This window comes from Eucalyptus grandis, chromosome 2 (genome assembly GCF_016545825.1).
Source record: "Eucalyptus grandis isolate ANBG69807.140 chromosome 2, ASM1654582v1, whole genome shotgun sequence".
Classification (NCBI taxonomy): domain Eukaryota; kingdom Viridiplantae; phylum Streptophyta; class Magnoliopsida; order Myrtales; family Myrtaceae; genus Eucalyptus; species Eucalyptus grandis.
In genome coordinates this window covers 37,244,695-37,258,878 of record NC_052613.1, presented here as the reverse complement: position 1 = coordinate 37,258,878, position 14,184 = coordinate 37,244,695, and the positions used below count along the sequence as shown (strand labels likewise).

General features: G+C 37.1%; 2 protein-coding genes across 2 annotated transcripts; one reads left to right on the top strand and one right to left on the bottom strand.

Annotated features, from left to right (window-relative positions):
- Positions 1 to 2,094: 2,094 nt before the first annotated feature.
- Positions 2,095 to 8,056, top strand: LOC104427075 (mannan endo-1,4-beta-mannosidase 4). The gene is made up of 6 exons (XM_010040217.2): positions 2,095 to 2,301; positions 2,392 to 2,586; positions 3,661 to 3,783; positions 4,533 to 4,738; positions 4,860 to 5,202; positions 7,967 to 8,056. Exons 1-6 carry the CDS (start codon positions 2,137 to 2,139, stop codon positions 8,054 to 8,056), a joined length of 1,122 nt encoding a protein of 373 aa, XP_010038519.2. The 5' UTR covers positions 2,095 to 2,136.
- A 1,272-nt stretch (positions 8,057 to 9,328) lies between these two features.
- On the bottom strand, positions 9,329 to 13,605 carry LOC104424608 (glucose-1-phosphate adenylyltransferase large subunit 4, chloroplastic/amyloplastic). The gene is made up of 16 exons (XM_010037060.3): positions 13,416 to 13,605; positions 12,885 to 13,212; positions 12,390 to 12,509; positions 12,117 to 12,290; positions 11,850 to 11,942; positions 11,677 to 11,760; positions 11,513 to 11,568; positions 11,311 to 11,404; positions 11,096 to 11,208; positions 10,720 to 10,792; positions 10,487 to 10,567; positions 10,314 to 10,400; positions 10,131 to 10,235; positions 9,901 to 10,007; positions 9,767 to 9,827; positions 9,329 to 9,649 (listed from the first exon to the last, which is right to left on the bottom strand). The coding sequence occupies exons 2-16, from the start codon at positions 13,107 to 13,109 to the stop codon at positions 9,548 to 9,550; spliced, it is 1,575 nt and encodes a 524-aa protein (XP_010035362.2). The 5' UTR covers positions 13,110 to 13,212; positions 13,416 to 13,605; the 3' UTR covers positions 9,329 to 9,547.
- Between the last annotated feature and the right edge of the window lie 579 nt (positions 13,606 to 14,184).

Here is a 14,184-nt window from a genome sequence, read left to right as displayed (position 1 = left end):
TCACTAGTCGACCATATTCACCTAACGAGATCAACAATAACTCTGTTCTCACGTTCTAGATGACATAACTAGAGTGTGAACTAACACATTGACAGAAGAATGAAATTTCTTTTCTGTCCTTTTCCAATCCACTCACGATAGAGTTCTAGAATTAGTTCAAATGGGGTGGCGACCACCGACAGATGCTAAAGCTAGAAGACTTTCGTCACTGCCCTACAGCATATGCATTAAATATTTTCAGATTCCAAAGTCAAAAATACATCATTAACTAGTATGATTACTAGGGCACGCATGACAAAAATTTTGGAACGAAAGTTAATTTCTAGTCAAAAATTGATTTCTTAATTTCTACCATGGATGGGTTTCTAAAAGAAAATACGTTTGACAACAACTCAAAATTTCTGTTTTTGGAATAGAAATTTGTTTAATAATAAAATAAAATTTCTTTTTATAGGGGCACATCCGACATCTAGTGGCAGCGTTCGGTAGTGGGCATCTAACAACGGGCGTCCAATTGCCAACATCCGACGGCAAGCGTTTGGCGTCCCACATGCAGCAAGTGGGCAATGGACAGTGATAAGAGTGAACAATAAAAAGAAATTTCATTTCTCACTTTTGTTCAAAAAATAGAAAAACTAAAAATTTTAGCTTCTAATTTATACTCTAAATCTATTTCTAAAATAGAAATTTGTTTCAGAAATAGAAAATGAAATTGCATTTTATTTTTTTTGGTCTGAAAATGAAATTGCATTGACAAATGGATTTCTATTTCTAACCTGTTCCGAGAAAAAAATAAAAAAATAGATAAACATAAATTTTATCATGCACGCGCTTATTTCTCTAGCTTGTCAGAATATATCTTCAAGAGAAAACGGTGAATGGTAAGATTACCATTAAGAAATTGAATTAGGATGTGTTTTGTAACTTGTTCAAAAGTAATTGATTTATTATATTATTCTCAGGAATAGATTTGGAATAAAAATCCGTTTGATAAATTTTTTGTTTCCGGGAACAAAAATCTTTTTCTTTTTTTTTTAGTTCCTTGGAACATAATCAAGAAATAGAAAAAAAAAGTTGTTTATTTGTTCCCAGAAACAAATAATAGTTAATAAGACAAAACCACTAAACGCGTGTTTGAGATATTGCAAGACTCCAAAGAGCATTATTAGATCTTTTGCCGATATGAGAACATTTTGAGATTGATTTGTATCATTTGTTGCCCTTAGATAAATAAATAAATTAATATAGGGACACAGTTTGCTGGAAAGATTACCAACAAATTCCTAAACCTATTGTGCTTATGTTGATTTAGTTCTAAATCTTTTAATTATGCCAATTAAATCCTAAATTTTTTTAAATTTGTCAATGTAGTTCAATTGGCCAAAATCGTTGATGTGAATGTCAACTGGCCTATGTGGCATGGTCGACACAAACATGGATAGATTTTATCAATGTTTAAATTTTTCGAATTTTTTATTAATTTCTTTTTTCTTTTCTTTTTTAAAAATATAAAAATCATAAAAATATTTAGAAAAATAATAAATTTGTCCACATCAACAATAGCCATGGCATGTAGAACAATAGACGTCCACATCAATGATTTTTCGCCAAAATTGGTTGGATAGTCTATATTGGTAGATTTTTAAAAGTTTCGGGACTCATTTAGCACATTTGAAAGGTTTATGACTAATTGGGAAAAGTGCAATAGGTTTGAGACTTTTTTTCATAATTTTTCTCGATTTTTCAAGTTGTCAGTACTAATCTGACTAATCAAATCTCGCAGCTGGAATTAGAGAGCTGTATAAGGCAAGTCCTTTAATTCGCTGATTTGAAAGACTATGGCTATATAAACCCCCCACAACATCACCAGTACGTTCACGCATTCACAAGTTCATTTCCTCTCTCTTCAAATCCAAAAACTCAATCCACATACACAAAAGTATCATCTCCTGAATTTTAAAAACGAAACAAATGTGCCTAAAGTTTGTAGTCCTGGCTCTAGCGGCGCTCCTCATCCGGGAGAACTGTGAGGCGGCAGCTGACGGGGTCGGGAGAAGTGGGTTCGTGGGGACGAACGGGATACATTTCGTGGCGAATGGGAAGCCGCTGTACTTGAACGGGTTCAACGCGTACTGGATGATGTACATGGCGTCGGACCCGTCCACCCGGGACAAGGTTGCAAGCGTGTTCCAGGAGGCTGCCAAGAACGGCATGAACATGGCCAGGACTTGGGCCTTCAGCGACGGCGTCAACCGGGCCCTCCAGATCTCTCCAGGCGTCTACAACGAGGACATGTTCAAGGTGAAACTGTACATATTTTCCCTTGCGGCATACGCCAAAATAAACACTACATACCTCACAGAGATTTGTGTGATTAATGTTCTTGTTTAGGGATTGGACTTTGTGGTATCGGAAGCTCGGAGAAATGGAGTGTATCTGATAGTGAGCTTAGTGAACAACTGGAATGAGTTTGGAGGAAAGAATCAGTATGTGCGGTGGGCTCGGGACAGTGGACAGTCCTTGAACAATGATGATGAGTTCTTCACTAACTCAGTCACCAGGGGATATTACAAGAATCATGTCAAGGTTTTTGTGTCTCTCCTTTTTGTTCTTCTGCATGTATTCACTATTCCAGCGACACTGTGATCTCTAACATTCCGTGTCTGAGATTGACAAAAGGCTCATTTTTTGGCTGATACTTATGAGAAGCCGGGTGTTTTTTCCCCCCTTTGGTATTTCCTAATATGGAGGTGTAAATGTAGGAATTAATTCAAAAATAGGATTAATACGATTTCGTCTAGGTTTCTAATCATAATAAGATTGGATAGAATAAGACATGAAATCTAGGGATTTTGTTCTATCCTATTTATTATTTGGTGATTACAATCATAAAATCGGATAGATTCATATCATATACATTGATTGGTATAAACAACAAATTACTATAAATGAGCAAAAACTTTACAAACGAAGATATCTTAAAAACCTCTTGCCTACTTTATTTTTATTTGCTTTGTTATTTTATTTTTCTCTCTTTTTTAATTAATATTCTTTTTATTTCTTTCTTTCCCTTCCATCATTCTCAAATAAAATTCTATTAAATAGTAAACTGTACTAACATACCTAAATATTTAATAAAAATATTATATTGAATTTATATTATAAAATATAATTAAATTCGAATATATAAATATAAATAAGATTAAATTAAAATAACCAAATTGTTATTTTGAATTTCTTATATTAGAATTCAAATATTATTTATATTGAAATATAATTTTAATTTTTTTAATTTAAGAAGTTCATTAATCGAGAAAAATAATTTTGTTATTAAGAACGTTAAAAATCCTATTCATCTTTATCCAATTTATCTCATTATATAATTTTATCATGTTTATATTCTTCTTATATCCGACTTTATCTTGTTTTGAGCACGTGTCAAAGATAAGATATATTTTATTTTATACTGAATTTTATCCAACGAAACGCAACCTTTATGGTAAAACCTAGATTTATGTCCAAGCTTATGTTGGACACCTAGCGAAGGAAGTCCTTGGACGACATCCTAGGACTAATCAGGAATTTCTGTCTGTTGACGTTTTTTATGGTTAATAGAAGTAAAATGAGAAAGACTCGCTGGTGGTGTGATGGAATTTGCAGGCAGTGCTGACAAGAATGAACACTGTAACGGGAGTGGCGTACAAGGACGATCCTACCATCTTTGCATGGGAACTCATGAACGAGCCTCAATGCAAGTCTGATCCCTCTGGCAAATCTCTTCAGGTCTCTCTCTCTCTCTCTCTCGATCTCTCTGTTTAATATGCATAAATTTATAGACATAATAGACGGAGCTAATCATACAATAAAAAATAGCTAATGTCGATAATGAATTTGCGGCATTTTTACCTCTTCTACATCGAATACTACTCCAACAAAGCAACGTATAGAATCACCATCTACAGTTCATCTTAGTGAAACTCTACTAACATGAGGTCCGTGCTTTCTCGTCGTAAAAAATAAACCGTAAATTCATATAGCCTACTGATATTAGAAGAATAGACGTATGGGGAAGTCTTTAATCATGGAAAGGACTAATGAATAGATATCGCCATGTGTGGAATGAGATTTTCTTCCGTTTGGGCACGTTTTGTTCTTTACTCGAACTTATCCACTCGAAGTGTAAGGTCACCAATTTCTTTGCCTAAAAGGAGAGAAATTTTAGAATATCTTATTGACGTGATGCAAAAGAAGCAAAACAAAAAGATCTGCTTCAATCATTTTTAGCACTCAACGATTGCTAGTAACCATCCCCTTCTCTTTTTTTTTTTCCTCGTGATATTAGTCACGTCATTTTCAAATCATACGTGACCGCAATGTCGAAAAAATTCGGAACTGTTTTGTTGAATAGAACATCACATTCACGGCTTTATTTACAGTATCAAATTCATGCAGACAATCCACTTGAATTGAGTTATGTCACTTCGTAATGATTTGTTAGTCCCGTCACTGATCATTTCATTTAGCTCGTTCAGGACTGGGTGAGCGAAATGGCGGCATACCTAAAGTCAATCGACAGTAATCATATGCTGGAAGTTGGACTCGAAGGGTTCTATGGGCAATCGGTTCCGGGGAAGCAGCAGAACAATCCTGGCAGTGTGCTTGTCGGGACTGATTTCATGTCCAACAACCAAGTCCCCCAGGTGGACTTCGCCACGATACACTTGTACCCCGATCAATGGTAGAAATCAGAGCATGCCCTCCAATCCCTCGAGTCGCGCTACATCCTGGCGCTGCGATCAAATTTGCACCTGTCATGTTGTTTTTACCTTTCTTGGCTAATTAAAGCTTTTTCTTGACAGGTTGCCTAGTGCAAGTGAGGAGGAGCAAGTTGCATTTGCAGACAAGTGGGTTCAAGTCCACATTCAAGACTCCAACGCCATTCTAAAGAAGCCGATCATACTCGGCGAATTCGGCAAGTCGTCGAATTCATCGGGTTACAGCGTAGAAAAGAGGGACAGCTATTTCGGGAGGCTGTACGACGCAATCTACACAAGTGCAAGCAACCAAGGGTCGGGTGCCGGTGCACTCTTTTGGCAACTGTTTGTTCAAGACATGGATAGCTTCGGCGATGGGTACGTAGTCATATTGAAGCAGAGCCCTTCTACAGCTAGTGTCATCGCGCGACAGTCTCGCAGGATGTCGGCTCTCCCAAGATAAGAACAACACGACAATAGAGGAAATAATAAGAAATAATGAATTCCACCATTTTGTGATTTTTTGTTTTGGTTAGTCCTACTCTATTCCTACTCTACACTCGCTATCAGACTTTTGTCATACCTTTTGCAGGGCGTGAGAGTCGAAACCCACTCCTGAAACTTACGCATCACCATCCCATCCCTCCCTGAGAATGTGAGAATTTGAACCCCTCACCCCCCCTTCCATGTTAGAAGGGTGGCCATTGGGGCGAATCCCAGTGATTAGCATTTTGTGATTTAAACGTGTGAAGTTTATATTGATTTGCTGCTTAAAAGCGGTGAAAATTTTATTATGGAGAACTTAAAAGGGATATCTAGTTATTTTATCGATATCAATAGCATCTGATACCGACTTTTAATGCTTTACTTGTCATCGTAGCACGTGTTTATTAATTTATATGTGCGCGTAAAGCTCATGCAAGTAATGTGTTTTTTAGGATCATTTTAGCAAATCTTTAATCCTTATGGATATCATGATATCAGATTCTGCACCTCCAATTATATTATATGTGTGTGTGTGTTTTTGGTAATAAATCTCTAAGCAAATGCATATTTTGATATCAAATTCTGCATCTCTAATTTTTATGCATATTTGGTAATATATCTCAAATGGATAATTGAAAGTTATATAACATGATTCCTTCTAATTATAAAAGAGCCTAATAATATATAGATACATAATATAACAAAAAAATTTCACAAAAAATTAATAGAGGATTAGTAATTATTACATGTCATTTTTACAAAGATGCTGGTGAAGACAACAATTTACATGTTAATCAAAGAATAAGTGAATTAAGGCTCCATTTGCTTCGCAGATAATGTAACATCTCTGAAAAATGCTTTTAAAAAAAAATCATTTTCCTAGAAAATGACAATTATTATGGTGTTTGGTTGAAACTTGAAAATGAACTAGAAAATATTTTATGTTAATAGTAAGACAAATTTGATTTGATTTCCTAAGTGAACATATACTATTTGGGCAGGGAAATTACTAAAATTGCTAATATAGAGGCCACCATTCTACTAGCACGATCAATGCTGATATTGACAATTTAAAAAAAAAAATCGAATTTTTTAATAATTTTATTATTTTTATCATATTCTTTTCTTTTCTTCTCTTCATTCTTTTTCTCTTTATTTCTTGCTCTCCTAGCCACTGGGCCTTAGCAAGCGCCAACAATCAACCATAGGAGAGGACCAGCGAGGGTCGACCTCACTGGCTTAGGGCGAAGCTCGAGGTCACCCGATCTAAAAAAGCTCAAGTGTCGCCGGCCTCAGGCAAGGCTCGAGCTCACCTAATCACAACCTAGGATGGAGCCGATGTAAACGATTTAGCAGATAGCTCAAGGATCGAGGATGACAATGAGGTCAAGGCTTGGTTGAAAGTGAGCTTGATATCATGCTCGCCCCCTCACCAGGATCTAATGAGCTCAAGCCTTACTTGAGGCTTGGTGATCGATGGAGGAAAAAATTAAAAGAAAAGGAAAGAAAAGAAGAAAAAATAAATAAAAAGGCAAGGGCCTAGGAGCAAGCATGGAGTTCCCGTGCCTAAATGCACAGTATATAGTTTAAGCGTCGATACTTACTGATATTTGAGAAAATGAATTTTGATTTTTTAAAGAGAAAATCATTTTCCTGAATTAAAGAATTGGCAAGACAATATTTTCTGTTGACTGATTTCCTAAATGAAGCAAACGCCAGAAAACGAGAACAATATTTTCCTGGAAAATATTTTATGTGGGACAAATGAGCTTAAATCTGTATGTGTTCAGCCTTTTTGTAGGAAAAGTAATGCAATTTCAATGGTCTTTGTAAAATCATCAAGACAATATCGATCAACATTTAGTGTATTCAATAAAGAACGTCAAAACACTAAAAAAAATCCGACTATTGGCGTTCTGGTCATTTTGTTTATATTTTCTTATTGTTTTTGTGTCTAACCAATATTAACATTCTAAAATATATTTTTACAGTAGCAACAAGTATAAGTATAGTCTGCATCGCACTTTAACATATACCTTAATGACATTTTATGGTAGTTTCTAAATGTCTGGCGCCCTTTTAATTGAGTATCAATTAATTTTCATAACGACGTTAAAGTAAGGGCCGCCAATATTACATCATGGAAATCAAACGTATTAAATATGATAGCACAAATAGAAAATATCAACAAAATATCATGATACAATCAAGTTATAATTAGCAAATGCAAATATTCATTAAAATTAATTAACTTGAAGCATTAAACATACTAACAATCAACTTTTAGCAACGAATTCTCATGATAAAAGGAAGGAATATTTGGATATCATTTATTATGAAAATAAATAGAGAGATTATATACTTTCTTGGGGAAATAAATATTACGAATTTCTTCAAAAGTACAATTCTCTTTGTAATACATCAATAAGAATGACGAAATATCCATCAACTCTTGTGAAAAAAAAAACATTAAATGGTTACAAAAAAAAAAAAAAAAGCAGAGAGAGAGAGAGAGAGAGAGAGAGAGAGAGAGAGAGATCCGTGAAAATGGAAATTGTAATACATGGAATAGGAAGATAATCTTATAGAAATTACTTCAAACAGTCTAGAAATAGGGGAAAAGTACCGAAGAAGTCCTAAATCAATTGCATTTGTATTATTTCAATTGTAAATCTTTCAATTATAACAATTTAATTCTAAACATCTTCATATTGGTACCAATATAGTCCATTCAGTCAATTTATGCAAAAATTACTGACATGGAAGCTGGTTATCTACATGGGACGACCGACTTTAACATTGATATTTCTATATAATATTTAATTACTTATTCGAATTTTTTAATTTTTAATTAATTTTTTCCTTCTTTTCTTTTTTCCCTTTCTTCTTTTGTTTTTTGTTTTTGTTTTGTTTTATTTTTTTGTTTTGTTTTGTTTTTTTTTTGCTTTCTTCCTTATTTTACTTTGCTAGCCTCCATGCCCGCCCAGAGGACATTAGCTACCGGTGAGGGTGAGGGAGAGAGTGAGGGCTGGTGAGAGTTAGGAGAGGCCACCCCTCGCCAACGGCAGAGGCCAACGAGGCCACCCCCACTAGATTTGGTGAAGGGACCTTGTGGCAAGGGTGGCCTCACCCCGAGATCGATGAGGGCTTTCTTACGCTTGTCGGCCTCTCATTGGCCTCTAGTGAGGGTTAGGCGAGGATCCCTTTGTTGCCCCTCGCCCTCATCGGCAACCAGTGACCTCCACTACCATCATGGAGTTTGGTGGAGGAAAACAAGGAAGAAGGAAAAAAAAAAGGAGGAAAAAGGAAAAAATTAATTAGAAATTCAAAAATAATTGAAAAATAATTAAATATTATATAAAATAGTCTATATTGGCATGGTCGTGCCACATGGGTGAATTGCATCCATATCAATTATTTATGGGATGAACTTAATTGATACCGATGTGAAAATGTTTAGCACTAAATTAATCAAATTGAAAAATTGATGACTATATTGATATTAGTGCAACCAGTTTATGACTTTTTTGATACTTTTTAGATAAGCAAATGATGGAGAGAAATGAAATCATTTTACTCTCAAGAAAATTTTACTTAACCGGATCGGTTGCCTTTTTAACACTATGTTGATGGCACTGCGAGGGAAGATTTTTTATCATTAAAAGGAGGAAAGATATCAGGAGATTGGAATTCATTTTGTACTTTATGCTTTCATGTTTCTTACTGATTCATATTATTTTACGTATTCGAAATATTGCATGTACTTATATCATACTATCTAGCAAATATTGCAATTAATCAGAGGATAAAACTACATAAAGGGGTTTGGATCTTCTTTAAATAAAATTCAATGTATATTCTAATGGAAAAGTCATTTTTTTATGAATTTTCGTCTTGTTATATTTATCTTACTACATTATTCTTACGAAAATTTAGGTCGACTCCAACATGCAGTATAAAATGATAAATATGGTCTTGGTTAGGCATCTGGCTAGTAGCTAGTATACTACATAGTTATGTAGAAAGAAGAGAGATGATTCCTCATGAACATATATCTGTCAGACACGGCGGAGAAGTCCTCGTGAACATTTCTATACGAGTTTTATTGCATCATCTGCTCGAATCACAACAAAAAAAATTCTCCAATGTTCAATTACACGGGTATCTGATTCCAAAATTGATTGGAATGTACAGAATCGGGTTAGGTGGCTGTATATTTCTTTCGTGCCGCACCGCGAAACAGGTTGCATGCACCTTCACGCGCACTTAAAATGCTCCTTATTGTCCTCACTTGTTAAAGAACATTCCTAAATGGTTGTTCCATCAGGAATTACAGAATTTTTAAGGATGACAGTGATTCCGGATCGAATGTAGAACCCATCAGACGGTCGATCGGCCTCTGTTACATTCTGCAGATATACAATTTTTGGGACAAAGAAGAGGGTCATTGCTTGATCTGATGATTCACATTTTGGAGTGCTTCCCGTTTAAAGAGGACAATTCTGCATGAGGTAAGAGTTACTTACACCCTTGTTCACTATCACTACATTCTTTCCGATCCTCGCATTCTTGTCGATTATGCAGTTTCTGCAGGACAAGGTCAACAAGGATCAAAACTGAAACTCACAGAAACTCTAGTTGTGCCGAAGCATTTAATCACCTGATCTTTGTATCTCTGCCGACGCCGATCGGAACTTGTCCCTCAGCTAGGAAGGCTGCTCTCTCAGCCTCTGTTTGGTAATAATCAGCACCCATCATCATTGTGTCCTGCAAAGTGAGATTCAACTCTGTTTCAACTTAAGTTTATGCGATTCAGCATCACAAACGGAGAACAAATGCTTTCCTCATAATTTCCCCAGTATCCCTAAAAGAAGTAGGAAGAAAACTTGCCTTGATCTCGACCCCATATTCCAATCTTGAACGAACTCCCACGATAGAATGTTGAACACTGCATTCCCTTAAAAAGCAGCCATGCGATATTATAGAATCAATGACCTGCATGACCAAGACAGAATATGATTCAAGAACTAAATCTTATTCATCTACTTTTATCTGTTCACTCTAAAGCTGTACCTGGCACTTCTCTATTTTCGTTGGCGGTAGAAATCGAGGAGATGTGAAGATTGGTTTTTGCGGATCGTAGAAGTGAAACTTGGGGGGCTTCAAAGTCAGCAAATGTTGACCTCATATTATTGCACTGTTTAGTTGGGGAAATCTGCGGGTGTCATAGTTGGAATGTAAAGTACCTGATCTGTGAGCGCCAAGTTTGCATCGAAGAAGGACTTAATTGTTCCGATGTCTTCCCAGTATCCGTCGAACAGATAAGCCTACTTCCAAATGAACAATGAAAATTCTGAAGGATATCTAATTGCACAAGTTCACCATCATCATGTCTCTTAACTTAGCATGAAGAACGGCATGATGTTCTTGTGAATAGTTGAAAAGAAGTTAGTGGAAGCAATTGCATCACTGAGGGTACCTGGACATGATAGTCTCTTGCAGCCATCGGAATGACTTCAGATCCAAAATCATTGGCTGTCGGATAGTCCTGTCTGAAGAAGACAAACATTGAACAACCATACACATTACCTAAATAACTATGTGATGCGTGCATTTGAGTCAATCGCGTCGAGTCTCGGTGTCAGATATAGCAGGAAGAGAAATGAAATTGACTCTTTATGTTGAACAAGTGCTTAGCGATGTATCTCGTCACAAGATAAAGAAATAATCTTTGAAGTTGGAACGCTTTCACTTTTATGAACTGTCAGGCAGCAGGTAAGAGTCCCACCTTTCATGGATAAATGGTAAACGGACATGAGAAATCTTATTAGATCTATCAGGTAAGTTTTAGTCACCTGAGAAGCTTCAGCAAGACATCTGTTTTGAACAAGTATATACCCATTGACGCAAGGTATGGGAATCTATTCACATCTTGAGCTGATAATCCCGGAATTGCTGTATCTACTCTCTGTGACCGGGAAAAATCAGAATGAAACAACAGAATGAAGTAGATGAATATTAGAGTACCAGATACCAGGGGAAAAATTGAAACTAAAGAAAATAAGGCAACCATTGATCTCAGGTCTGCACCCTTCGGTTTTTCAAGAAAATGCTTTATCCGTCCTGATTCGTCGATCTTTATCAACCCAAAGTCAGAAGCTCGACTGCACGAAAGTTGAAGAGTAAAATACCCTGGTAAGAGTTAATCTCAGTTACTTTGGTTTAATAAACATCACACGTGAGGCCTAGGAAGATGCTTCTTTTAAACTTGCCTGTCATCCACGGGCAGAGACGAAACAGATATGTCAGCACCAGAACTAATATGCTTCTGCATGGAAGAACCATCATTTGCAATAATCTCAGTTAAAGCCGATAAATATCACAGATGTTGAAAATAATATATGGTGGATGCAGCATAGGGAAGTCATGGCTTGACCTGCACAAAATCCATGTAGTCCATTCGGTAGAGATGATCTCCGCATAATATCAGAATGTTCTCTATGTGTCTATGCTTGGCATCCTTCAAAATTAACAAAGAAATCACTCGATGTTGAAATGACGGGGGATCAAATTGAGCCCTAAATGCAGCAGAGGAGTACAGTCATCTACCTCAAACAGCCAGGCGAATTGTCTTACAGCATCTGCTGTGCCTTGAAACCACTTATTTCCAGATTCACCTGGTGTCTGAGTGGCCGCCAGTACCTACCACCATAATTGGAAATACTTAAGACATTTGAATGTTAGTTTACCTGATCATCCCACTCCAGTAAACTAATCATTTGATTGCAAGTTGTTGTACTCCGATCATACCAAACATATAAAAGATCAGAAAAAACTAGGAATATTATATATATATTTAGGTACATCACGACATACTTCTACAAATCCATCACCAAAGTTCATTCCACTTCCCAAATTATAAGTACGAGCTATATGGCGATTGAGGGACTGAGAATTGAATTGAGTAAGAATATAAATCTTGTTAAGCCCACTGTTGATGCAGTTACTCATTGGGACATCTATTAGCCTGTAGCATCCGCCAATTGGCACCTGAACCAAGGAAAAAGAGTTGCAACATTGTGAATGGGAATGAGATATATCAAACCTTTAACAACAAACGCAATTTTAGGCAATCTGAAGTTTGCTTACAGCAGGCTTAGCTCTTGTTTTCGTCAAAGGAAAAAGTCGAGTGCCAGCTCCACCACCTAATATTATAGAGGTGACAGTTTTTGGATCTGCTTCTGGCACTGGAAACATCGGGGCCTGTGTCTACATCAGATTTCACAGTCAGCAAAGAAACCACTAAGATGGTACAGGAACACGTAGCGAATTGCCTATTGGATGAGATGAGAAACGCATCGCATCCTATAATCCTATTAAAATGGGATTAGAAATCCCAAGTAGTCATCGTTTCGCAGTTTGCCGCATCAAGAAAGTGGAATGATCATTTCTTCCGAGTGAGATAAAAAGCAAACATCTCAAAGAACCACATGCTATTACTGAATCATGCCTACCCATAATACTTGTTGAAAACTTAAACCCCCATGAACTAAGATCATGATGATGCAGCAAATTAGCGTGACATATGTAAAGATCAAAGAACTCCCGGTGACATGAAATCGGACGAGGTATGTATTGATTTACCTTGAGTTCTTTAGCAACATCTGCCAGAGTAGAGTTCATCAGAGGTCTATCAGATACGGTGCAAAACTTCGTTACTTGATTGTTTTTTCCTAACTGAACACCGATTGCTCTCTTGCCCGGAGCAACATCATCCAGAGCCATGCCGAAGAACGACGAAGATAGAAACTTGTTGTGGCCCAATGGCAACTTCGCATGTTGGCTGCAGCAGGAGCCCAGCATTTCCATATTCTGCCCTCGACGAGAAGATATTTAGGCAGCTTCGAATGGTTCAAAGAAGAAGACCGTCTCCTCCTCCCCACCGGCCGTGCTCCTCTGCTCCTCAAATGGACTGCACGAAACAAATCGAAGTCAAAATGAAGCTTTTTTTTTTTTTTTCCATCAAGAAGAAAAACCATCCGCTACATCCGCATCAGTAAAGGAGAATGCCACTTCTTCCATGGACAAAACCATAGAAGAAAAATCACCCCCCTCATTTTGGTAACCCAAAAGAAACAAGAAGAGCAGAAAAGGAAGAAACAGAACGTCGCTGACCGCAAGAAACATCCAGACGATCAATGGTGATGATGGCACTCCTTCCTGTACTAAGAAGTGAACAAGTAGAACACCAATGGGAGCTTTGTTATTGTGTAAGCAAGACTATTATTCCTCTAAATTTAATAAACGGAGCAGCGAAGAGAGAGAGAGAGAGAGAGAGGAAGCAGAGTTGCCTCTAGATGGAGCAAGGAATGGCTCTCGCGACAAAACCACCAACTTTTTCAGTGTTTAAAGAGAAACCCAACAATCCCTCTGTCCCTGTCCCTGTCTCTGTCCCAAAGGAATGCACGAAACCACGTCAAGTTTTCGAGATTCCGAAGCAGCTTTTGGGGAAAGCCAACGTCTGTTGGGTGCGTGCTCGGATATTCTCTCTTCCCTCGGGTTTACGTGACGATGAATATGATGGTAGTAATCCCGAGTCCTACGGCGCTTCCCTCTTCTCGGGGTTTCTGTTTCCATCAACAACTTCATCTGCCTTCTACATTTCGCATGTGATGTTCGTTTCAGTTTCGCCCCCATCCCAAAAAGAAAGGGAGGAGGAGGCAAACGCAGCTCCTCGTCATCGCTTTCGAGCTAGATCTGCCGACAATTGAATGAAATTATCTCTTTCGATCACGTGATGGGGATCTCCTTGTTTGCATTGGGAGTAGATCTTTTCACTAAATCCGAATGCATCAGAATTTCACAGTAAAAATTGTCCAAAAGCTCCTGAACCAATTGCACTTCTAATTGCATTAGTTAAGTCCTAAGCTCACATTTTGCTAAT